At 39.5% G+C, this 25,828-nt stretch overlaps 2 protein-coding genes across 2 annotated transcripts; one reads left to right on the top strand and one right to left on the bottom strand.

Annotated features, from left to right (window-relative positions):
- Positions 1–1,150: 1,150 nt before the first annotated feature.
- actr1b (actin related protein 1B) lies at positions 1,151–14,228 on the bottom strand. The gene is made up of 11 exons (XM_042396156.1): positions 14,014–14,228; positions 11,701–11,765; positions 11,358–11,433; positions 9,225–9,350; positions 8,993–9,117; positions 6,607–6,823; positions 6,432–6,524; positions 6,158–6,332; positions 5,164–5,225; positions 5,003–5,043; positions 1,151–3,823 (listed from the first exon to the last, which is right to left on the bottom strand). Exons 1-11 carry the CDS (start codon positions 14,059–14,061, stop codon positions 3,721–3,723), a joined length of 1,131 nt encoding a protein of 376 aa, XP_042252090.1. The 5' UTR covers positions 14,062–14,228; the 3' UTR covers positions 1,151–3,720.
- Positions 14,229–15,253: 1,025 nt separating this feature from the next.
- On the top strand, positions 15,254–24,206 carry march5l (membrane-associated ring finger (C3HC4) 5, like). Its single transcript, XM_042396157.1, has 7 exons — positions 15,254–15,364; positions 17,690–17,771; positions 18,918–19,120; positions 20,401–20,531; positions 20,615–20,786; positions 20,966–21,132; positions 22,878–24,206. The coding sequence occupies exons 2-7, from the start codon at positions 17,743–17,745 to the stop codon at positions 23,040–23,042; spliced, it is 867 nt and encodes a 288-aa protein (XP_042252091.1). The 5' UTR covers positions 15,254–15,364; positions 17,690–17,742; the 3' UTR covers positions 23,043–24,206.
- The last annotated feature ends 1,622 nt before the right edge of the window (positions 24,207–25,828 follow it).

The raw sequence follows: 25,828 nt of genomic DNA on the forward strand, positions 1-25,828 counted from the left end.
CCTCATTTTTATTTAATACGTTTTTTAAAATTGAATAAATTTGCAAAAAGACTAAAACACTTGCTTTACATTTTTGTAAATTTATTAAAATTACATGTTTGTTTTGTCATTATGGATTATTGTGTGTAGAATTATTTTCCAAAAAAAAAAAAAAAAATCCAGTTTAAATAAAATCTTTAACACAAAGTGTGTAAAAAGTTTTTTAATTTTTAATAAAATTGCAAAAAAAATTCTAAAACATGTTTTCCCTTTATGTTTTTGTAAATGTATTTAAAGTCAAATAACAAAATCTGTTATCTATAGTTTGTGTTTAAATGTGTTTTTGTTGTGGATTATTGTAGAATTTATTGCCAAAAAAGTAAATTTAATCCCTTTAAATCTATAATATAAAGTTGTCTAAATACTTACTAGTAATACTGGTCTTCAAAACACACACATACAATAAACAAAAACCATAATATATGAATAAATATAATTAATTCTGTTGTGTTTTTGTGTATATGGACCCCCAAAATGTTCCAATATTAAATAATTAATAAATAATACATGAATAAATTGTGTAAAAACAGTTTGAAGAATTAAACTGGAGTCATTATCATGAATTATTTCATAATAACATTTAAAATAATCATAATCCATTTAAAATTAAATCTATAACACAAAGTGGTCCGAATACTTTCTGTAGTCTGTAAAACACACACATACAATAAACAAAAACCATAATATATGACTAAATATAAATAATTCTGTTGTGTTTTTGTGTATAATTACATTAATAAATTGTGTAAAAACAGTTTAAAGAATTAAAATGGACTCATTATTATGAATTATTTCATCACTTATTTTCATAACATTTTTTTAGTGTTTACAAAATGTGTTTTTGTTTTGTCATTATGAATCATTGTGTAGAATTAACTGCTGAAAAACTAAATTTAATCTATTTAAAATTTAATTATAATTATATATAAAGTGTGCAAAAAGTGAAGCAGTCTGAGTACTTTACGTAGTATTTCAGAAGTATTGTGTATTTGTATTTATACAGTACTCAACTACAGATCAAATACATTTCTTCAAACTCAACCTTCAAACTCATCTTTTCCCCTCCTGAGAGTCTAAAAACAGCTGAAAAATCAAAGACGAGACATCCGAGCAGCAGCCATTAACTTATTTATTATATTGAATTTACGAAAAAGTAAAAGCAAACACTTGAATAAACAGTATTGTACATTTTTAGTCTGTTATCTTATGGTTCCTGTGGTGGTTGTTTTTGAAAAGCATTCCACTGTACACAAGGCTGATGACATTTTACAACCTTTTTTTTTTTTTTTTTCTTCACTTTTTAAAAACACCCAAAAGCAGACGACGTGGACGCTCCGGCTGGAGTAAGGCGGACACAGGAAGTGTGGACACGACCCCTTCACTGCCTTTGAGATGCAGGGAAATCATAAGACCCAGACTTTACTAGTACGTAGACGGGGTGGAGGGAGGGGCGAAGAAGAGTAATAATACAAAAACTAAATCATCAGCCGTATTTGCTCTCTGTGGATTCTCAAGTGTTTCACCGTCCAGACTCCAGAGCCTGGCTTCATGTCTCTGTGGACATCTGTAACTGTACACAATTAACTGACATGCAACTCAGTAAAGCAAAGAGCTTCAAATAGACAGGAGGGCTAACTCGGACAGCTATTCTTGTTTTATCGTATCTGCTGAACACTTGAAACAAAAACTTTTTAAAAAGGAAAATTCTGGTATTTTTCCCTCATAATTGGGTCCATTCTGACTACCAGTCATGCAGACTTTGCACTCGTCACCTCTCTGTTCGGGAAATTCGGGGGAAAACACGACTTTGGCGTAGAGCTTTCAGAATAAACTTCAATTTTACCGAAATCGTTTCAAACGCTCGTGTCTGACACATCGGACCGCCATGTTTGTGAGCTTGAACTTGTGAGCGTCGACGTCACACGACAGCTCAGGGTTAAAACTACTGTAGTGTAGAACATGTCCGGTAAACGTGGGTTTGATCCATGTGAACAACGGACTTTGGTTGCGTCTATATTTGTTTAATTTGTAGACACTTCCAAATTATGATGCGCCAAATCGAATATATCTGAATCTCCTGGGTTGTAATTAGGACTTTAACGCCATTTACATGTCGGAATGACACAAAAACACATCTGCTTCCAGCTAAACTAGCTTAACGCTGGTTTGTTTACATGTGTGAATCGAATGAAAGATTCGTTTACGTTATCGTCTTAAAGTGCAGCAGCTAATTATCCAGTGAATTATTATCATTGTGAGTCATTTCACTTTCATAGTCGACGTGCAAATTCTTACTGTAGTTCACAGAATTTACAAAAAAGTAAAAGCAAACACCTGAATAAAGAGAATTATACATTTTTAGTCTGTTTGTTTCTATAGTGGTTTGATTTTGAAAAGCTGAACACAAAGCTGATGATATTTTACAACCTTTTTGTTTGTTTTTCCCCAATTTAGATCAAAATTCAATCAAAAGTTCTTAATGATTTCTGTAAAATTAAAGTTTATTTAGAGAGCTTGTGCTGTTTGTCCTTATATATACGTTGTTTCATCTAAAGTCTGCAAGCTCACAAGAGAATCAGACCCGTTTAGGAAAAAAAATACCAGATTCCTCCTTTAAATGTGCATCTCAGGCCGCTGTAAAAATGTGGAACCGGTTGATGGATTTTCTTAAAAATCAAGGCATCTCCTACAACTTTGTTTTAATCCCGTCAAGCTGAGACAAAAAGCTCCGACGGCGACACAAAAAAAAAAAACGTGATGTCATGTTGATGTAAAAACATTGAATGACGACGGATTAGATAATGAGAGGTGACTGGAGGAGATTTTTTTTTTGTTTGTTTTTTTTATAACCGCTTTTAACTTTTGCACCAGGGATGGAAAACGTGCAGTTTAGGCCAGATATATATAATACAGTGGTTATCTTTACCTTCACTGACACTAGCACTACATATTATTATAGTACTTGAAAACCTTTTTTTGTTCTGTACGAGCTAATTCATGTCAGAAACTTAAAGAAAAAAAAAAAAAAAAAAAGCCTACAAAATGGACATCAAATAAAAATCTATATCTTCGGTTTGGAATGGAAGTTTCAACAGTAGCAAAAAAAAAAAAAAAAAAAGAAAAACATTCACGTTTATTGACATTTCATGATATTCTACACCTTGCAGGGTTTTTGTTTGTAGGCAAGAGAGCAAATACCAAATACCTTAATGTGGACTAAATGATAGTATAGCATGGCCTGTAGTAAGAGAGGAGTCCACAGTGCTAATCATCGCCCTCTGAGATACCCTGACGGCCCTCTTGTGTGTGTGTGAATGTTTGGGAGATTGGAGGATGATTGGTGCTCTCACCGTCACCCAACAGCAGGAAGAACAAGAGGAGGAGGGGGCGAGGGCGGGGCGGGGAAAGAGGTGAATGGACAAGGAGGTAAATATGGAAACGAGCACACATGAACGTGTGTGTGCGTTTCTCTGGGTGTCGGGTAAAGCAGGACAGCGGTTTAGAAGCGGCCGGGTTGTTTAAGGATGATGCAGAGGTGCCCGGAGGTGACTGGTGCAGGGGATGTGGGAGTCTCTGACAGAATGATGAGGGAGGGGAGGGGGAGGAAGAAGGGGGGGGGGGTTTGAGGGCAGTTCTTGAGGGGGAGAGGGGCGATCGCATGACGTCGGCTCCCCCTCCCGACTAGAAGGTCTTCCTGTGGATGGCACGTGCTCTGTCTTCTTCATATTCACGCTTCGACACCCACATCTTTTTAAAGGTGTCCAACGACGCCAGGATGGAGCCGCTGCCGGGAGGGAAGGACGGTTTAGATCACGAGAGTTCACAATTGTCAATTATAGTGAAAAACACGTTTTATGATCCACAAATTAAAAGATTTACAAACATGTGATGATTTGTGAATTAATTAGGGATTCACATCCTTTTTTCCTACCACCAAACTTTATTAATAAGTGTCAATATTTCTTCAAAAATACTGTATATGTCGAACTTCTTATATTTGCTTTTGAAATGCTTCCTGTGCATTTAAATGTATAAAAATATTTAACATTTTGTTGCCTTTATTTACAGGTTTTGAACTGAGTTACATCTCTGAGACTCTTCATGTCCTCAGACTTGAGGTGCGTTTAAGTGCTGGTGGAAAAATCGGACATCTGGCCTTTAAGCACATTCATGAGGGAAAGCATTTCATCATCAGCATCTAGTCAGACTACACACGTTTAACATGTTATAGTCTGGTATCATATGGTCTTTATTTAGTCAAATTCAACTTCAGCACATCCAGAATATCCTGTTTTCCATCATCACCTAAATGCAACATATAAAGAACGTGAAAAATAGATCTGTAAATAAGAGCTATTATATTATTTATAAGCACAGGAAGCATTTCAAAAGCAAATGTTAGTAGTTGGAAATATATATGTAGAATATAGATATTTATACTAACACTTATTAAAGTTGTGAGCACCGTAATTAATGCACAAATCATCATAAGTTCCGTTTCCAATCAATATTCCAACATATATATATATATATATATATATATATATATATATATTCACACAATAATATGTGTGAATATTAGCAGATAAACAGCTGGTGGAGCTAATTCTTCAGTCACAGTTGCAGAAGAAGAAGACACAACGAGATGACGTCATTAAAAGAGCGACAGTCAAAGTTCAAACGATGGAAAACGTGATGGAAATATCATCATCGCTCCACACGGATCTGATGTTTTCAGATCTTCAGTGACGTTTAAGTCACATGACTCATGTACGTCATCGTTTATTCACATTATGCTTTTCATCCACACAGCTCATATGATATATTTTATAAAAACAGGTGGATGAAAGCTTATTTAAACATTTGTCACTACTCTTGAGACTAATTTCTCTCCGTACATACATACAAACACATCTCAACATCAAACACAGTCGGTCCTGAACTCTGGAGACTGAATTCTTACCCGATCCATGTGGAGTACAGCCTCTCTTGAGGAGCAGAGATCTGCAGCGGAGAAAACAGAGAAAAATCAACCGCAGGTCACAAAAAACAACAAGTAAAATACACAATAACAACAGAAGCAGTCAACGCAGCCAAATAAACAACATCACAGTCTAGACCCACCTTGATCTTCACGTCTTTGGGTGCAAGCTTCTTGACTTCAGTTAGTAGTCTCTCCCCGAAACCTAACAGGAAGGAGACAAACATCAGTCTTCATCTTTAAGTTGTTTCTGATAGTCGGATCAAGTTCCAGGTTGCTAAAATAATAAAAAATTCAATTTTAATAGATAAAGGAATCAGAGGGATTTGGATCGGATACAGCAGGACGGTTCATCTGCTCATCTTCTCACTTCCTGTATAAACAAACACACAACAAAAGCCTCTGATCTCCTTTTATTTGATTCAAAAAGCCCAGAATTGATTAATGTCGTTTCAATTTGATTCTTGATTCGGATAAATACCGATATCACATAAATCTCTTCTCAAATCATCCTGAGAACGTTGAGCAACACTGCAGAGTCCTTCAGCATAAAACTGTGTTTCCATCTCCTGGTTATAAAACAACCTTTTTTTTTTTTCTCGGGCAAATTGAAAAAGAGTAAAATCTTCATGTGTAAAACAGTTGAGCAAGAACAACAAAGACCTACAAGAGCTTCATCATCATGTATAATTAAAATAAATAAATACTGCATACGGCTACACATGGACAACAGAAACTGAAAGTCTGCTCACTAATTCATCTGCACCGTTGTGTTGCCAAGAAGACATCAGTCTGATACCTGCAGACAGCTGCTAGCTAGCGTTAGCCACCTAGCATGTAGACACAGACTGAAACTATTCAGTTTACAGTTGACTGTTGTGACTCAAGACGGCTAATATGGCAGCTAATATTTATTACTATTTAACTGAAGTATTTACCCATCATGCACCCTTTCTTACACATAACATTCAGAGCATCTACACGTTAACTGAGAAAAGCCGAAAAAAATAATAGATATCGGATCATTCAAATAAAAGTTAATTATTCCAATTAAACAGAAATACTTCTGTTTCCAGCTGTAGTTTTTAGTGTAAACAGCCTCGTTAGTAGTGATATTAGTTATCAGTTAACACCGACCTTTGATCAGTGTTGATCCTCCGCACAATACTATAGTGGAGAAAAGTGTGCGTCGCAGGTCCATGTCAGACTTCTGGATAGCGTAGGCCAGGACCTCGTGGATCCCCGAGCTCTCGTCTCCGATCAGGTCGGGTCTGAACAGCAGCTCTGGAGCTCGGAACCTCGCCGGACCGATCTGAAAAATAATAAAAAAAAGGACGAGGAGACGGTTTTCACAGAGGAACGTATGGAAATATTTCACTTTTAAGATTCCTGGTAGTTTTCCTGGACTCACATTTAAAGAGCTTCCGTCAGGGAGAACATACTGAGCCTTCTCTGTTTCTAAAGTCTCGTCCTTTTGTGGGTTGAGAGACAGATAACAGGCTCTCTGCGAAGACGGAAACACGGTTAATTAGACAAAGTCATTCATGTTTCACGTTTCCGAATAGATTCACGCTCATCCGCCTCACCTCTTTGATGGTGCGAACCACCTCGAACTCTGCGGAGGTGTTGAAGTTGTAGCCTTCCTTGCGTAGCAGCAGACGGAGGTACCGCGAGACGTCTCTCCCGGCGATGTCCACGCGCATGATGGAGTGAGGGATGGCGAAGCCCTCGTAGATGGGCACCACGTGGGTCACGCCGTCCCCGGAGTCCAACACGACACCGGTGGTACGACCCGTAGCGTACCTGCGACAAACGAGAGGCCGATGACATCACATCTACGACAAAAAAAACGTACCGACATCCTTCAGTGGCGGGAACGAAGGATTAAAGAGAGTTTTCTTGGTAGAAATGGTTTTTTTTTGGTTTTTAGGGTGTTTGATGATGCTGATGATGAATCTCAGGAACGTTCAACTGCTCAGGCTGAGATTTACGACAAGTTTGTGACATTAAAAGAGTATCGAGGATCCAGTGAATCATGCGTTCCAGACGTTTTGAACACTTGTCTTGTACCTGTGATCTTTCTCTGTGTGATAAAGGTTAAGCTGCAGCCATTAAGTGATGCAAAAGGTCAACAGCAATGTTTAGTCTGACTTCGGGTCCTCACATGATGTTCCATTTATATACTCAGGAACATTGTGTGCCACCTAAAGCCGGCGCTGACGACACCCGACAGGACAGATGCGTGATGAGTTCCTGCTGTTTGTGGTTAACTTCAGATCCTGCACGAGCACAACGACGGCAACACCATCAGCTGATGATTCATCTTCTATTTCAGAGATCAGTGTGCCGTGTGAGTGCTGCTGCAGACATGATCTTCTGCTGCTGTTTGTTTTATTCTCCTGCAGTTTGGCTCACTGGAGGGTTTTTTTTTTGTTTACAATTCTCAATAAAAAAAAAAATCTACACTTGCTACCAAAAACTCCCAGAGAGATTCCAGCAGCGGGTGTGTCTGTCTGCCGGCTGCTGGCATGTGGAAGTGTTGACTTGCGTTTCTGCTTGATCAGGACAACTTAAACAAAGAGGTGCAGAGTCAGACCTCAACCCAAAAACTACAGCGACGTCAAAACTTTCAGTGAGTTTTGCATCTTTTTCTCTCTAATCATCATCATCAGGCTGTAATCTTGCAGATGCAAAGTGTATAATTTTATGCACAGATCACTCACACACTGCGTACTAAACTCCATCATCTTGGGGCATTTTTATCTTCAGGCAAATCCCCAAAACCACATTTCATCTAGATAATCCAAATAAATTCTGTGGTAGCAGCAGGATTATTATATATCTCACCATGTTTACAGTCATCAGATAAATGTGCCAGATATCTAAATACAATCCATTAATTAATTAGATATAGAAAATATGTACAGTTTAGTCAACAAACAGGAATAATTGAAAAATGTTTTTTGCACTACAACAAACTGCAGAAATAAAAATATCTTTGACAAAAGTTCTTCTGCATCATGAACATGTTTCTCTTGAATATTACCCATGAAAACATTAGTTTCCTGGAGAGACAACGTGCTCTCTGCTGCTTTAAAGTGTCTTTAATAAGAATCAGAAATTTGTTCTCATTAGTGACACCGGTGGCCGTTAAGTGAACTGCGGCCAACATCCTGTTACTCGTTCTCGACTTTACATTGTGATGACGTCACGTCAGGAAAGTTTTACAAATATAAAACCTCCACGGATCAAAAGTTCATAATAGAAAGAGTCATAATTGACGTTGTTTGCAGTTCGAGGTCTCTTGTCAACAGTTTTACAGATGTCGCGTTTATAATGGTGGTCTATCAGGAAAATGCTTTTCATTGCAATACCGTGAGTGGCCACTGGGGAAAAACTGTCTGCAAGGCGCCACATCCAGCTCTTATTATACATCCATGCTTCCACGGAGCCCGCCGTGTTTCTACAGTAGCCCAGAACAGACAAACCAAACTCTGACTCTAGAGACGGCCTTTTGCGTTCTTCGCAGCCACCGTAGGTTCTCCTACACGCTTGTAAAGGGACCTCACCGCATCTGCAACCTCACCGCTAGATGCCACTAAATCTACACACTGGACCTTTATGTGCTGCAGTGTGTGTTGGTCAGCTGGTCTCATTTGTTTCTGCTGGAGTTTCGCTGCTCCGCTCCGTTAACGTTGGTCTCTGAGTGACGGCGTAGAAAGTTCACGATATATTTCACATTCGTCTCACAAGAGCTAATTATTTAGTCATTGAATCAAAAAATGTCTGGCTGTCCAACATCACGTTATTAACTAATATTTAGAAAATCGACTTCTGACCCATGACGCCGTCCCAAGTAACATGACGCTGTTTTTCGGAGTCAAACCTCTAAAAAAGATGCAAAACTTTAACATTAAACATGAATTTGTCCATCAAACTAGCCGGTAAAGAGTCAAAGCAGAGAGTTCTTACAAACTGAGCACAGCCTGCATGGAGATAAAGAGAGCAGGGACGTTGAAGGTCTCGAAGAAAACCTCTGCAGCCTTCTCTCTGTTCTTGCTGGGGTTGAGAGGAGCCTCGGTCAGCAGAACAGGATGCTGTGAAAAAAAACAAAACAACACAAAAGATGTTAATGACTTTATTTATCATGTAAGCAGGAAGAGAGAGAGAAGAGAGAGAGAGAGAGAGAGAGAGAGGAGCTCACCTCCTCGGAGAAAGTCTGCAGCTGCTCTTTGGAGTAAACATACTGCCAGATCCTCTCCATGTCGTTCCAGTCCTTCACTATGCCGTGCTCCATCGGATATCGCACCGACAACAAGCCCCGGTGCTCCTGATGAGCGGGAGAGGAGACATTAGTGAGGAAGGAGGAAATCAACACTGCAAACAGCTCAACACAGAGAGAGAGAGAGAGAGAGAGAGAGAGAGAGAGAGATTAAAGCTGGGTGGGTTGTGACGGTGATGAGGCCTCTCAGACCTCTGAAGACCGGCGACTGAGACAAAAGCTTTGAGTCATATGCTTCAAAAAGCTGCATAAGAGACGCTGTACGTACAAGCAGCTGTTGCCGGGTGTTTCACCACTTTTATGGCAGCGCTAGCAAAGAGAGAGAGAGAGAAAGCCTCTGTGGAAAAAAAAAAACACTCACATGACATCTAGTCTAGTGTCTGCCAAGAGGCCATGTGAGAGACTCTGAATCCCAGCGGAGAAAAGTTCTGCGGTCTGATGACGTTTTTAGGATCATATGAAATGACTGATGATGACTTTGGTGTCACTGCATATCAGCAGGAAACAGTCAGTGTCAGGAATTTAAACTTTTTGATTCACATGTCAAGTATGTTTTTTTTTACCAGCTAAAATAATAAATTGCTTTTCTGTGTCACATGTACATTTGTTTCAGTATATTTCATTGAGATAATAAAGTTTAATGTTGAATACAAGCAAACAGAACAACTCATCACCAGCTCAGCATCTTCTCTGTGTAGTTTTGTGTTGTTCTATGTTTTAATTGGAAGGGACTGCAGATGACAATTAGCTTGATGCTAACTCTGGTGCAGGACATCAAATGTCAACATTTCTGTCCCATTAAATTAAAATCATACAGTAGCCTAAACCAAACCAAACCAAACCATTTCTCACAAAACTCTTTTTTTTTATGTGCTTCGTCCTCCTTTTAGTCGGTGGATTTTTCATTTTAAAGGTTTGTTTACTCCTTGTAAACGTCGCCACGTTATAGCTGTTTAACTAGCAGCGAACTGCAGGCAGGTGACAGATTAGTGAAGATCTCCTTCACCTCACAACGTCTCCGGCGCTCCTACAGTTTCACTGTTTAAACATGCGTAACGGACACACACGGTGCTGCCTGTGTCTACACTGTATAAAGACAAACAAGCCAGATATTTTATTAAATTACTATTTTGGTTACAAATATTTACCTGCCAGTGTGGCGAAACAACGGAAAATCTACCCGCGTTTTGTCTCTTGGCGGTTGATGATTTCAGACCCTGATAACAGCTGGATTCACCTGGAGCGGGAATCTTTTGAGAGTCTGACGATTTAAAACCAGTTCTTGATTGAATAAAACAGAGAGTTTGTACTATATTTAGACTCTTCGTCTGTAATGTGGAGAGTGAAGCTAGCTGGTGTTGATGAAGGTCACTGTGAGACTAAAACAGTGTCCAGTCGTCTGTCTGGATGAGACGAACAAACTCAGAGCGTCATTTAAAAGACCATCATCACTGCTTCAATGTTTGTTGTAGAAACATAAATAAGAGAAGAGAAGAAGAGCCTCGTTTCCATAAACGCTGTAAAAACTGACCACGGAGCCACTTTTCAATATTTACTAATATTTTATAGACAAAATGATGAATCCACAAAATAACTGACAGATGAACTGATGATGAAAACAATCCTTATTCACAGCCCTACATGGAAGATACTGACAGCTAATAATACCTTGAATGACATTGATAATGTTATAATAATTCAGGTTATGACATTTAGAGTTTGAACATCTCACAGTCTGATGCAGCAGAGTATTGGAAGAGCTTCAAACTCTTTTAAATGTGTTTTACATCGTCCCTGGAAATGCTGCTGGCACCGGTTCAAACAGTCCAGAGCTTCACTGATTATTGAGGGAAAAGTGGTGAAATTTCCCAGAATTCTGAGTTGTTTATTAGTAGTTATGCTTCTGAATAAAAAAAAAAAAGTACACACTGTGCGCTCTGCTGGAAGCCCTCACAGCATTACTGGATTCACACGTACAGTCTGATTCATATAAATCTAACAGTTGTGAATAAAGCAGGCTGTGTGTGTGTGTGTGTGTGTGTGTGTGTGTGGTACCTCTGCCTTGGGTCCAATGAAAAGGTCTCCCTCCAGGGCTCCTGCCATCACGCGCACATGCTTGGGACGCCCGACACTGCATCACACAGAGAGAGAGAGAGAGAGAGAGAGAGTCAGACTATGTAAAGTCAACACTAAATATGTGAAACTACATCAGAGCTGATTGACAGCTGCGACTTTTGTGTTTGAGTCACTTTTCAGGCAAAAAAAGCCAAACATTCGCTGCTACTAACATCTTAAATAGGAGTATTTATGTACAGGAGCTCGTCAGTTTGAGCTCTGGGAGGTTGTGATGTGTGTGTGTGTGTGTTTGTGCTGCAGGAGGAGGTCAAGGAACACTTACTAGTTAGGGAAGCAGTATTTGGGGATCTGGTCTCCTGCAAAACCAGCCTTGATAACCCCCGAACCCTGAAGAAAAAAAACAAGAGATATGACATTAAGAGACCAAACATCTCAGAGTTGAGGCTGAATTTAAAGCGCTGCAGTGCTTTAATCTGTGAGCAAGAAAGAGGCAGGTCATAAGACACAGCCGGAGGCCGGCGGAGAGTCACACACTGCTCAGACACCCGCCCCAGCAGTCAGCAGCAGAAGCTCTGTGCCCTACATCCCTTCTGTCTCAACAGATACTTTGTCCTGTAACTGCCACGACTAGTAGAGGCTGACATTCAATTATAACAGCTGCTGTTATGCTAAAGCGTCAGTTTATGTTTCTCCTCATTTTAAATCTGAGCCAAACAGTTATCTCATCGACGCAGAGACAGAAACCCTCAACCAGGAGGGAAACGTGATGAGAAAAACTATTAAAAAGGAGGAACAAACTTCCTCACAACACCGGTGTTACACCAAAATCTGTCAACATTTTGTGACCCGAATGATCTGCATCTGGATACGTTATCTGGCTAAAGACATCTGATCAATAAATCTTTGCATTTATACCTGCTAGTAAAATGTATTCACGTTGGATCTCAATATGTAAATTAGCTGGGCGGAGCTGGCTGAGTTGTTAACAAACATCGCACAAACGAACGTCGTTAATTTAAGACTTCCAGCTACTGATGCTTGTAGTTTTTGTGGGGTTTGCTTTAGCTGGCAGGAAGAGGCGGAGCTAAGTGACCTTTCAACTTACTGGACTTGTTTGTTTCTTATAAATGTGGTCTCGCTGTACAGATCACATTTACACCTGCTGAGATCCGATCACAATGCGAGCCAGACCGCCTCCAGATGTGGTCTGACTGTGATCTGGTCGAGAACATTTATACCTGCGTTAGCATAAATCTCCCCTCATCCAGATACATATCAGGTTTTGACGCCGGGCGTAATCGCATGCTTTATATGCCTCCATAGTATTTAGATAGAATTACAAATTTTCTGCAACAATCAGTCGATAAATCAATCAGTCAACAGCTATTTTGATAATCGAATAATCATTTTAGTTTGGTTTCAGCTTCTCAAATGTGATTATTTGACAGTAAACTGATAATCTCTGGGTTTTGGACTGTTTATCAGACAAAACAAGACATTTAAACACATCACTTTGATGTTTCTGCAGCAGATTAATCAATAATGAAAATAATCCTTAGTTGAATCCCTACATGGAAGATACTGAAATCTAATAAAGATGTTTATGACTCAACACCTTGAATGATATTGATAATGTTACTATAAGTCAGGTTATGACTTTTACCTTTGCCGTGAAGATCTTACAGTCAGCAGAATATTGGAAGAGCTTCAAACTGTTTTAAATATGTTATAGATCTTATATAAAGGTTTAAATGAGATATACATTTCACTTTCATTGATAAGTGTTAACAAACACGCCTTGATAGTATTTAAGATAGAATCAAACATTTTGATAGCTGTGATTTCGATGCATCAGATTCTGTGACATCAGAGGAAAAACTACATGCAAAAGACCAAAGTGTTGACCAAACATAATGACAGGCGAGGACTCTGCAGACACACCTGTACACAAAGGTTAGTGCTGTCACACCTGTCCAAACGTGCAGCTCTTCCTGTATCTAACGTCTGTTTATTAGTGGGTCACAATTTTTGGACATCTACCAACAAACCGTACTTGAATAAAGTATGATAATAAAAGGCGTTTGCAGTGGTTACATAGCTGATATTCCTATAATCATATTAGAGTCACATAATCTGACAGGTCACAGGATTTATTGTAACACCGGTAAGCAATAACGCATTTGTTTGTATTCATTTGACTGCTGTCTGCTGCTAACATCCGTCTGCTACTGCTGGACGCAAATAATCTGTATCCTGCAGAGCTACTTGCTCGGGATGACTCTTCAATCTTAGCTATTTACGAACACACTGATTTGTAATGATACAGCACCACAGACAGCTAACATTTACATTTAGTAGCCTGCATGACACACCGGAGCTTAGCTAGCCGGTTAACCTAGCTAACAGCTTTGCCTAACGCTCGTTTGTGGTTGAACATGTCAATAAAAGCAACAACAGCAACACTGCGAGCTGTTTAGGTGGAGCAACGTAAAACTATGCGGTTAATTACCGCACATTTACTCAGGTGACCGGGCTCCAGCACCGTTATTGTTAGCTGCAACACAATAGTTAACGAAGCTAACGGCTAGCCAGCGGCCTCGGTTTGGGTGTGGATGAATGACATCATCATACTTACATTATCGATAACAACCGGCTGGTTAGCTAAAATGTCATAGGACTCCATGACGGACTGTGTATTTCTGATATGTTTCTATTGATCCTTGAGCGTATTCCTCCCCGTGTAGTGTTTTAATCATGTAAAAAAAGATAACGCCCTGTCACTCCGCGCTCTACCGTCTCGACGCCGCCGCTGCTCAGTGTGCCGCTGCGGGCTGAACCGCCTCTCCACCGCAACACTCTCACCACTGACTGACAGGAGAAACCAGCCAATCACCGTGTCTGATTCTGTAACTGACAGGAGCAATGACCAATCAAAGTGCTTGAAAAGAAAGCCATGCTGTCAACAGCAGAAGCCGATCTAGTGCAAACTACAGCATCTTTCAGTGAGCAGTTAAAGGACAGATTCGCTTTCTTTTTGTTACCATTGTTGGAAGTGTTCAGATCCTTTACTGAAGTAAAAGTACCAACACAGCAATGTAAAAATACTCCATTACAAGTAAAATTCTGCCTGAAAAATCCTACTACAGTAAAAGTACATAAGTATTATGAGCTTGATGTAGTTAAAGCATTGCAGTAAAAGTAGTGGTTTGGTCCCTCTGACTGATATATTATTATATATGACATCATTAGATTATTAATACTGAAGCATCAGTGTTAGAGCAGCATGTTACTGTTGTAGCCGCTGGAGGTGGAGCTAGTTTCAACTACTTTATATACAGTTAGCTAGTTTAGTCCAGTGGTTCCCAACCTAGGGGTCGGGCCCCTCCAAAGGGTAAGCAGATAATCTGAGGGGTCGTGAGATGATTAATGGGACAATAAAGAAGAAAAAACAAAGTTTGGAAACACAAATCTGTTTTCAGTTTTTGGACTTTTTCTCTAATCTTTGATTTTTGCTGAAATATTGGATCCACAGTGTGTCCACAGAGTCATTTGAAAGTTGATGTGAAGCTTATATGAGGCTTCAGCGGTTTGAGTTAGTCATATCAAGTGGATATCTGCCACATTTAGTCTTTTTAGCATATAGTCTTTTAAGTGCATCATGAAGGGATCTTCTAATGGTCAGTATGAACACGAGGAATGATTACAAGCAAGAAAAACAATGTTTCAATGTTTATTTGGGCTCCTGACTGTTGTTTTTAGACAAACTTGTTTTAGACAAATTTGTGAAAATGTCCTTTAAAAATTTCCTACGTTTCCCACACGCCCTGAATGCAACATGGCCGCTGACCAATCAGAAAGCTGCTAAAAGCTAAAGTGGGCGGGCCTTATCCTCAACAGAAAGTCAGCAGCACAACAACCGCCTGCGCTAAACACAGCGAATATTATATAAAAAACACATGTATTTGGATATATAACTTATTTTTCAGGTAGGTGCTGTTTTTATATTAGTATCACGCAACTGTTTTCCTAACTGACAGGCAGTGAGGTGGGTTATGTTTATGGTTAATCTAGTTTAGCTGTCGTTTACTCGGTAAATCTGATATTCACTAACGGTAAAGTTAGTTAGCTTCAGTTAGCATTAGTCAGTGTTGTGTTTAAAGGTCAGGGCAGCTGAGTTTCAACTCTTGACAAATAAACTGAAAAGTCAGACAGGTTAAGAGTTACATAATATAGATGAGTGGTAATTTTTAAAAGCTGGGATCGCAGCTAACTTATGGCGTAAAGACACTTTACAATTGGTTTCAGTTTTCAGTAAAGTGCGTGACGTGAGTGAGTGCTGCTGTTTCATTTTGGCAGCGTTGGAAAATAACTACAAGTACAATTATAAGAAAATAAACTATAAGTACATTTAATTAAGTTCTGTATTTAAGTACAACTTTGAGATACTTTTACTTTACTTGAGTATTTTCAGTTGATGTTACTTTACATTTCAGAGGAAATATTGAATATGAATATTTAAAATTGTTTATCAGAACTTTTTTTTTCTTCTTTCCTCTCCCATTAATCATCTCATGACCCCCTAGATTTATGAGGTGACTCTTTGGAGGGGCCCGACCCCTAGGTTGGGAACCACTGGGCTAAATTAGCTAACTGTATATAAAGTAGTTGAAACTAGCTCCACCTCCAGCATTTGTACCTGTATTGGTACTTTTACTGAAGTAAAAGATCTGAGTTCTTCTTCCACCACTGGTTTCAGTTCAACATGTTTATTTGAGTGACTACTGTGTCATATTTAAGCACAAAGTTTGGACATGAAGAAATTTGGTTTGGTACAAAACTAGTCATCAGTTTGATTTCACTGCACCTTCGGTTTCTGTCTGGTTTCTTCTTTCAGGTAGTAAATGTTAGTAAGTAAGTGAAGTTTATTCAATACAGCACCTTTCACAGAGTGCTTCACAAGAGTAAATAGTTAAAAATAAGATCATAAAAGAGTCAACAACAAACAATAAAACATAAGCAACAAAAGGCATTAAAAAAACCCACAGAATTACAGGTTGTGATTACAGGCACTTTCAAAAAATACTTGGTAGATGATTGAATGAACCATCTGTCAATCACCATCTATCGCTTCCCGCTGTTGTCACACCTAAACCACGCCTGTAGCTGCTAGTGGTTCTAGGACGCTGATTGACTGGTTCAACCACAAGCGCATAACAAGTGCAGTGTTTCTTAAATGGAAGAAACAGGAACAGGTCAACGATGTGACATGTTGGTCGAAGTGCAGAAACTGATCAAATACAACACAGAGATTTCTAAGATTAGACTGTACAGTTGTAGAAAGGGACCCAATACACTGAGCAACCCTAGAAGCTTTGCTATCTGAAGCAGTGATAAGAACCTCAGTCTTATCTGTTTAACTGTAAAAAAATGTTAGACATCCAGTCCTTTATGTTATGATAGTTTGTCAGTCTCATCAGGCTTAAAAGAGACATACAGCTAAATATCATCAGCATAACAGTGATATGAAACAACTTTAAATTTGTGGATAATACGACCTAATTGAAGCATATATAAAGCAAATAATATAGGACCCAAGACAGAACCTTGGGGCACGCCACAGGAAAGAGCAACAGTTTCAGACGTATAGGGAGCAAATGACAGAAAAGGTTCTGTGGACTTTCTCCTGGTCTGGTTCTCCTCCTATCTGAGACAGATAGGAGGAGAACCAGACCAGGTCCAGGGTGCTCCCAGAGACACCCACCCACCGTCGAAGCCTTTCAGTCAGGGTGTTGTGATCTACAGATCTAGCAGCAACAAAACAGAGCCAAGGCTGAAACAATTAACAGTTAGTCAAATTGACCGAAAAATAATCTGCAACTATTTTGGTAATCATGTGACAATATTTTCATTATCGATTCATCTATTGATTATTTTCTCAATTAAGTGATTAGTTGTTTGATTTATACAATGTCAGAAAATGGTGAAAATGTTGATTACCATTTCCCAAAGCCCAAGATGCAACCTAAAATGTTTTGTTTTGTCCCGATCAACAGTCCACAACCCAGAGATATCCATTAATTGATTAACAAAATTATCTAAGCGATTAATTGACTCGCAAATTGATTAATCGTTGCAGCTCCAGTTCCAGCCTTCAATTTTCTGCTTTTCTTTGTCAAATATATCCGCAACAAAAATGAATTCCTGCAGGTTTAAGTTCATCCACCACTGTAACTTTCCACAAAAAATGCACCTTTGTGAAGTTTGTTTGTGTGTCTTTGTTTGTGTCTGTAAATGTTTATTTCATCCTGTAGGTCGTCGCTGCCGTCTGATGGGTTCATTATAACGTCACAGCCTGTTCGGTATCATGGCCCTTGTTGAGGAGCAGCCGGAGAAGTAAGACCACATCTCCTGAGATCACGATAAGTCAGGCTCATTGAGACATTTTAATGATGTATTTTGTTTTATAAAGTAGAAACTAACATATTATAAACACTCTTGATCTTCCTACAGCCTTTTAAATAACTGACAACTAATGTTTGGGTGAAATATCTGTCAAGATCAAGTTGAAATGTTTCTTTACTATAATTACGATCATAAAATTACTGTGTAGAGTTATTGTGTAGCATCATATTCATTCATCACTTAGTCTACGTCTACGAGTTTCAACTTGTTTCTGCAAATACGTCAGTCCACATTAAAATGCCAAAACGCGTAATTCCCCTCCTACTGGGCATGTGTGGAGGACGGATGAGCACGTCAGCCACAGAAAACCAGCGAAGAAGAAATGGTATACTGTATTCTATTTAGTTTACGGCAAGCAGATTCCAACAGTTTGAGCAGAGAAAGGTGGTAGATTAGCTACGTTTAACTCCAAAGCTGTCAAAGTAGACAATTAAGAGAACAACACTCTCATAAAGCGTTCACCATTGTTGTTATTGTCATTTCTTCTTCTTCATCTCCCAGTGAAACGCAGCGCTACTGCCACCGTCTGTTTTGTCAGTGATATGACAGCGTTTCTACAAAGCTCCGTTTTCCTTGTACACACTACAACACCAAGCCGGCGTTTTCACATTTATACAGTCTGGAGGCTGTTTTGGAAAAGCTCCGTTTTCAGGGAAGAAAAAAGCCGTTTTAGTCCAGACAGAGGAACGAAAAGGAGAGAAGAAGATCATGTTAAGGTGACTTAGTGTGGACATGAACCTCAGTTTCACCAGCCACCCTAACTGTAGATAAGGACGTATAACTATCTTACAGATCTTCATTTGGACACCTGACTGTTGTTTTAAGACAGACTCATCCGTCAACGCTACAAACAACCCATAATGCATCTCTCTCCATTTACAAAGAAAATCTGATGTTGTGTCTCGTCCTCGAATATAAGACGACCCCACTTTTAAAAAATATAGTTTCCAGAATAAAATATCATCTTCTATTCGCACCAATATAGTATTAACTGATTATCAAAATAGTTATTGATACATTCTCCTACGATTGATTCTCATAAGCAGTTAGTAACTCTTTGTTTCTGTTGCCGTCCAGACACTGCTGGGTGTGTTTCGCCACAGAGAGGGACGACCACAGTGCAGAGTGGGTGAGCCCCTGCAGGTGTAAAGGCTGCACGAAATGGATCCACCAGTCGTGTCTGCAGCGCTGGCTGGACGAGAAGCAGAAAGGAAACAGCGGCGGCGCCGTCAGCTGTCCTCAGTGCGGGACTGAATACCACATTATCTTCCCCAAGATGGGTGAGTCGAACTTTAAAGGGATATTCCACCGATTTTACACATGAAGTTCAGTTTACTCGTGATGAGGAGCTGCTCAGCCTCGCTGTTGTATAATGTCTTCTGGGGTTTTGAGGGGAGCTTTGTCAAGTTTGAGAAAATAACCCTGATGATGTCATAGTGATGTCATTAGAGTTATCTCAGCTTGGGCTTGGCTTAGAGACTTAAAACAGCTTAGAATCACTCACCAGGGCTGCTGCCTCAGACCTTCCACTTTTTGCAATATTCAAAGAGTCGTTGGCTCAAACTATCAGACAAAACAAAGAACTGAAAGGATTTTTTTTAAACAAATGAGGAACATAAAACAGGACCTTTTGCAGATGATGTTATTGCATATTTCATAAACCTCAACTCAACATGTCCCAAACTTCTGGATGATTTTGGTCAGATGTGAAGTGCTAAATTGAACATCTTAAAAACACAGTTACCCTCCATTAACAAGCTTTATTGTCAATCTACAGTATATGCAGGACATATAGAGGAGGGAAAGTTTGTTCCTCCAGGGCCACAGTGTAACACATATATAGACAATAAATACAGAATATAAAATCTAAAATATACAGAACTGCTCACATTAAGGTGCGTTTCATTATATGCAAAATACAAGATGTAAACGTAGGTGTAGTTTGGATAGCACTGATGAAAGTGGTTGTGCATCTGTTGTGGAATGAGGGTGTGGGGGTTGTGGGTGTGGGTGTGTTTGTGTAGGTGGTAGTTCACTATTACTCTTTTAAGTCCAAAGTAAGTTTTGGGATGGGGGCCACAGTGCATTCAGGATCCTGACAGTCTGTAGGGAAGAAGCTGTTGTAGAGTCTGGTGGAGGTGGCTCGGATACACAGGTACCTTTTTTCAGATGGTAAAGAGACCGTGAGAGGGGTCACTGACTGCTCTGTGGGCGCAGCAGGTGTCCAGTAGTGATGGGAAAGCGGCGCCAGTGATCCTCTACATACCAGGTTAGACAATCAGGCAAAAATATAAATTGAAGTGGGATGAAAAATCAATAAAATACCTGGGAGTAACTAATAAACTACAATATAATGAACAATAGGACTCAGAAAGACAAACAAAATGGTCAATGCTGGCTCACTGATGTGTTTTTAATAGTTTCTGGACAACAACGGAGGAATAAGAAATATCAGGCTTTGATACACACACAATACTTGTTAGTTGATCAGTTAAATGATGGGATTTCTTGACAATAAATAAAACGTAGAACATCAGCAGACTGGTTTCTTGTGTTTCAGGCCCGTTGGTGTATTTCCTCCAGCAGGTAGACAAAGCTCTGTCTCGGGCCAGTCCCTTTGCTGCTGTCGGGGTCGTGGTCGGGACCGTGTACTGGTCCGCCGTCACGTACGGAGCTGTGACGGTCATGCAGGTGAGCCACAAAGCTAACGTTATATCACACAGAAAGAACGAGAGCGTTCCAGTCTGTATGATCTTCACCTCTTCATGTTTCAGGTGGTGGGACATAAGAAGGGACTGTACGTGATGGAGCGAGCCGACCCGCTCTTCCTGTTGATGGGTCTGCCCACCATCCCTGTGCTGTTGGTTCTGGGCAAGATGATCCGCTGGGAGGATTATTTAGTGAGGCTGTGGCAGAGATACTCCTACAAACGCAAGCTCCCGCCAGGTAAACGTCAACACACACACACACACACACAATATAAAAACCATACAGAGTGAGGGTTTCTGTCTTTAATGAACCATCTTTGGCAAACTGTAGATTTAATAAGTGTTGAATCAAACAAGCTAACAGTGATTGGTTGATGGAAGCTGTTTGAAGTGACCGGGCTGTGTGTTTAATCTCAGGTACGGGTCGCTACCTGCCGCGTGTTCCTGCTGAAGGTCCGACTGCAGGAGATCACCTCTCTGTGTCTCGGACTCTGTGCGGAGCTCTCGTCTTTCCCTCCATCGCCAGTCTGGTGGGACGGCTGCTGTTTGGACGAGTGTCCTCTAACCTGCAGCGCACCATACTGGTGAATATGACTGATATACTTTATATTTATCTGTGCAAACATGCTGGTTGAGCTTCTTTAATGGATGTGTCTTGCTTGATAAGGGTTGTATCATGATTAAGGCTGCAACTAATCAATATTTTCATTATCTAATTTTTTTTTTTTGATGTCAGAAAACATTAAAAGTCAATCAAACAGTCTAATTGATTGATGGATTTATCGTTGCAGCTGTAATCCTGCTTGTATTGTGGTTAATTAGTACAGAAAGTCAATAAAACATTCTGGACTCTATTTTTACGACAACACTTTTATACCTTAAAGTTGGCTTTGATCATTTGAGTGGTATTTTGGTGAGCAGTACACAGTGAACAGGTGAGTTCAGGTTCATTGAAATGAAGCAGTGAAAAGCCAGTTGTTGGTATTTTGGTGGGAATTTGTTTTAAAAGTTAAGACGCATCTATTTCTGTCAATCTGCTGCCATTTTCTTGGAGAAAATACACAAAAATTGTTGAATTGATGAAAAAACAACTATTTTAAAGCACCTATAATCAACATCTTTATAATACAAAGATCTATCAGTGTGTAATGTGTTTGGCTCGTAGTGATGAACCTACCGAGAATTATCAGTGACTCTGCAGCTCCTCTCGGCTTTACGGAGCTTTATAGTGAGTTTCAGCTCATTGTTTATCTGTCCGGCTGCAACTTTACTGTTTTGGTTCACTCTCAGGGCTCTCATAGTGTTTTCAGAGAAAAAGCTGTAAAAAGCCGCTGTACACTACCAGCTCAGCACCAAACAGACACAGTTAGCTGTAGACTAGCTGGTGAACATAGTGGAGCATTTAGCAGCTAAAGAGCCTGATATTTCCCTCAGGAGTTGGTAGAGAGCAAAAACAGAGCTAAAAGAGAGTGAATATTGGACTTATATTCACCAGGTGGACAGAAACACGACTCCACATGAATCATAATGTTGCTCCGTAACTGCTGGATGTGGAAATAAGCAACTGTTTGCTAACAAGTTCAACATATCAACTTAAAAGCTGATGATATGTTCACAGCTTGTTTACTTTGCCCTTCAAGTGGCCAAAAAATCAGTTAATGCAGGTTTAATGAAGCATCTCAAACAAATAGATGTGTTTAAATCAGCTTAAAAAATTTAAATTTTGATGTTGATAAAACATAAATGAATATGTGTGATTTACAGCTGCTTTATACTGTATGAACTCACATCATTAAACCCCTGCAGCATCTCAGATGAATCTGTTCATAAAGCAGCACAGTAACGTGATTACACACGACCTTGATTTAATCAGCGTACACACATCAGACTGCTGGGTTATAACTCAATAATCTGTTTCATTAATGCTGAGTCACCGTCTTCTATCCAACTTCCTCTTAGAACAAGTGGTTGTTTCATGTTTTATTATTTAAATGTTTGACATGAAGTACAATAGAATTATATCTGAGCTGATGTCAAACTGTTTTTGTAGATTTCCTGAAGAAGAAGCGTCTTTCTATTGGTTGAGCTAATGTTGACATGCTTCACTGTGATTGGCTCAGCTGTTTCAGAGCTGACAGTGTATTTATCAGTCACCACACCTTCAGATCTATATTCCCTCGCCCAGCCTTTTGGACTTTAGACTGCTGCAGGTACATGAAGCTAAACAGCAGCTCTGCAGTACATTTATTAATGTGAGGAAAGAAGTCACCGAGTTTCATTTCCTCATCATCAGGTTTCTTGTTTTCTGTCGTCCTCTTCCTCTCCGCAGGGAGGCATCGCCTTCGTGTTGATGAAGGGAGTGTTGAAGGTGTATTTCAAACAGCAGCAGTACATCATTCAGGCCAACCGACACATCCTCAACTACCCCGAGAGAAACGGAGACGGACAGAACGAAGGCGGAGACGAGGACACAGAGGACAGCGGCAACGAATGACTTCATTCGAATGAGTTGGAAAGAGGCCAGAAACATATGTTTAAGGGGCATGAAGGGACCCAGAGATGAAGGGTATTAAACCAAATATTTTACTATAAAACTCTGCAGAACACTGATCTGTTAAACTGCTGTAAGGTGAGCGCTGTAGATGAGCTGTTTGAAAGAGAGAGAGAGCTGGAGTGATGTGACTCGGAAGTAAAAAGAATCCTAAGAAGTTTCCACCATCATCATTAAATATGTGTGTAAATGACCCCAAACTATAAGATAATGTATACTACTAACACAGCGGTAGATATCAGTGGTAACTTCAGACTCTCAGCTTTAAATCTCAGCCACAAAGATACTTGAAGATGTTTATAAAAAAATGATTTATTGCCTTATTCTCTCATAAAGTCACACCACTGTCAGTCAGTCAGTCAGTCTGGTATAAACAAACACAAATTAATGTTTGTTTGTTTATTATTTATGCAGCTTTTTTACGCCTTAAATCCAGTTTATACAACGCTCCTTTCAGACATGAGTGTTGTAACGTAAATATGATGCAGATTTCAACACGTCTGAATCACTTTTATATAAAAGTCACAGTTGCAACGTCACAAGCTCGGACCTGGAATGTTTCCTTAAAGGATCAGTCTGGACATTTTCTATGTTTGTCTTCTTATAAGGAACAATAATAATAATAATAATAATAAGGAGGAATAAGATATATCAGGCTTTAGATACACACATAATACTTGTTAGTAGATCAGTTCAAACATGAAGACAGATATAGAAAATCAGCAGAATGATCTTTTAGCTCAGAACGCCGTCAGATTAATGAAAACACATGAAAATTTATCACTCAACTACCATCTTTTATACACAAAATCAGTTTAATAAATGAGGAAACGCTGTAAATGACCTGATTTGAAGATGTGGAGGAGATTCTTCTCACATCTTATGGATGAGTTTATGAAAATTGTGTTGAGGAGAATTTACACCGATCTAATCCACATGAAATAGTCTTTTCATCAGTGTCGTTATTAAAATCAAGTTAATTCCTGGTTTCCACGTCTACGGGGTCACAAGGTCGTCTGCAAGGGTCCGTACAGACCCCCCGAGCAGACCTGGATTATAATATGTATAGAAGTGTTCTGGATTATGATCAAGACGAGTTTAAATTGGGGGAAAGAGAACATGATGCAGCTTCATGAGTCTGTATGAGGTGAATCTCTTCTTCTTCTCAGTACGGTTACCTTCATCAACTTTAACAGAAATCAGCAATGTTACATGTTCATGTCTGAAAGGAGCTTTAACGTCTTCCTTTTATGTGCCTTATTTAAAGAACTTATCCACAACTAACCAAACTTTACAGAGTCAGTTAACTGACAGACGAAACTCTTCAACATTTCTTATTTCTGAGCCTCCTGTGCTGCCCTGATTGTTTCTGTCTCAGTAATTCTTCCTGGATAGTTTTTTTTTTTTTAACTGAACGGATAAAAAAAGCTTCCCGACTGTTTTCTTCTTGACTTCTTCTTCCAGATATTTTAATACTGGGCGCCGACCTGCAGGAGTTTTTTCTCGCTTAAAGGACGGATTCAAAATGTTTCGAGTCTCTTAAAACATCAGTCAGGCGTCTGTATGAACAGTAGTAATCATTCCTCCTCTTCATACTGGATATTAAATGATCCCTTTTTAATACAAGTGAATGTAAGTGATGAAGACCAAGAGTTAGTTCAGAAGTTACTGTGAAGCTGATAAGAAACCTCAGTCGTCCTCGTTAAACAGATCAAGTACTCAACAGGAAACACAAAGACTGAAACTCTGGAGGATATTTTAAAGCTGCAACAATTAGTTGATTAATCAACAACTATTTTGATAAATGAATAATGATTTTTAAGAAAAAATGCCAAAAAGTTGCTGGTTTCAGCTACTTAATGCTTCTCTTTGTCGTACATGATGGTGAACTGAACGTCTTTGTGTTTTGGATGGTTGAGGTCGTTCTACACTGTGAGACGTTCTGTCTGAGATGAAAGTTGACAATCTTGAGAGAAACAGTGTCCTTGATCTCACTGTGAGACTCGTCCACCGACAGACAGTTTGGAGCTTTGACGACCAAAACCAGCCGGAGGAAAAACTCCTACAATGTGACCGCTACTACGACCCACATCTAGAAACAAACCATACTGACCGGTGCAACAGTTTGTGAGCAACATCTCGTAATAAATTTTGGGGCAAAACACTCGTTCTCCTTCATACGTCGGTGACGCACACGAACCAGAACGATGGAGGTGAAACAATAAGATGAATGACGTTGTTGACGTGTCTGTACATCGTAGCACTACGATTCATCACACGTTCATCTCACAGTCTAACTGACATCAGACAGTCTGACACAGCTTTCTCACGTAGTGACATGAAATAAATATATTAAAATATTAAATAAACGTACACAGCGTGAAGACATATGACGTTACCTGGAACTGTGAGGAATTATAACTGTTGTTTCTCTGAGTCTTTGAGTCTTGATTTGTGTAACGAAGCCTCATATTAACCTTATTTACAGCATGAAATGACACACCGGTAGCTGTCACACTGTGAGAATTTGGTCTTCATTTGAACTTCTGAATACATTAAAAAGGGATCTTCTAATGTTCAGTATGAAGAGGAGGAACGATTACAGCAAAAACAACTCCTGACTGTTGGTTTAAGACACATTTGTGAACTCGTTCTCGCTGCTGCTGCTTGTTTGCTAACAGTCAGTTGACCTGCTGAACTTTGAACTTTCATCCTTCTGTTTTTGATGC

Source organism: Thunnus maccoyii, chromosome 19, assembly GCF_910596095.1.
Source record: "Thunnus maccoyii chromosome 19, fThuMac1.1, whole genome shotgun sequence".
NCBI classification, from domain to species: Eukaryota; Metazoa; Chordata; class Actinopteri; order Scombriformes; family Scombridae; genus Thunnus; species Thunnus maccoyii.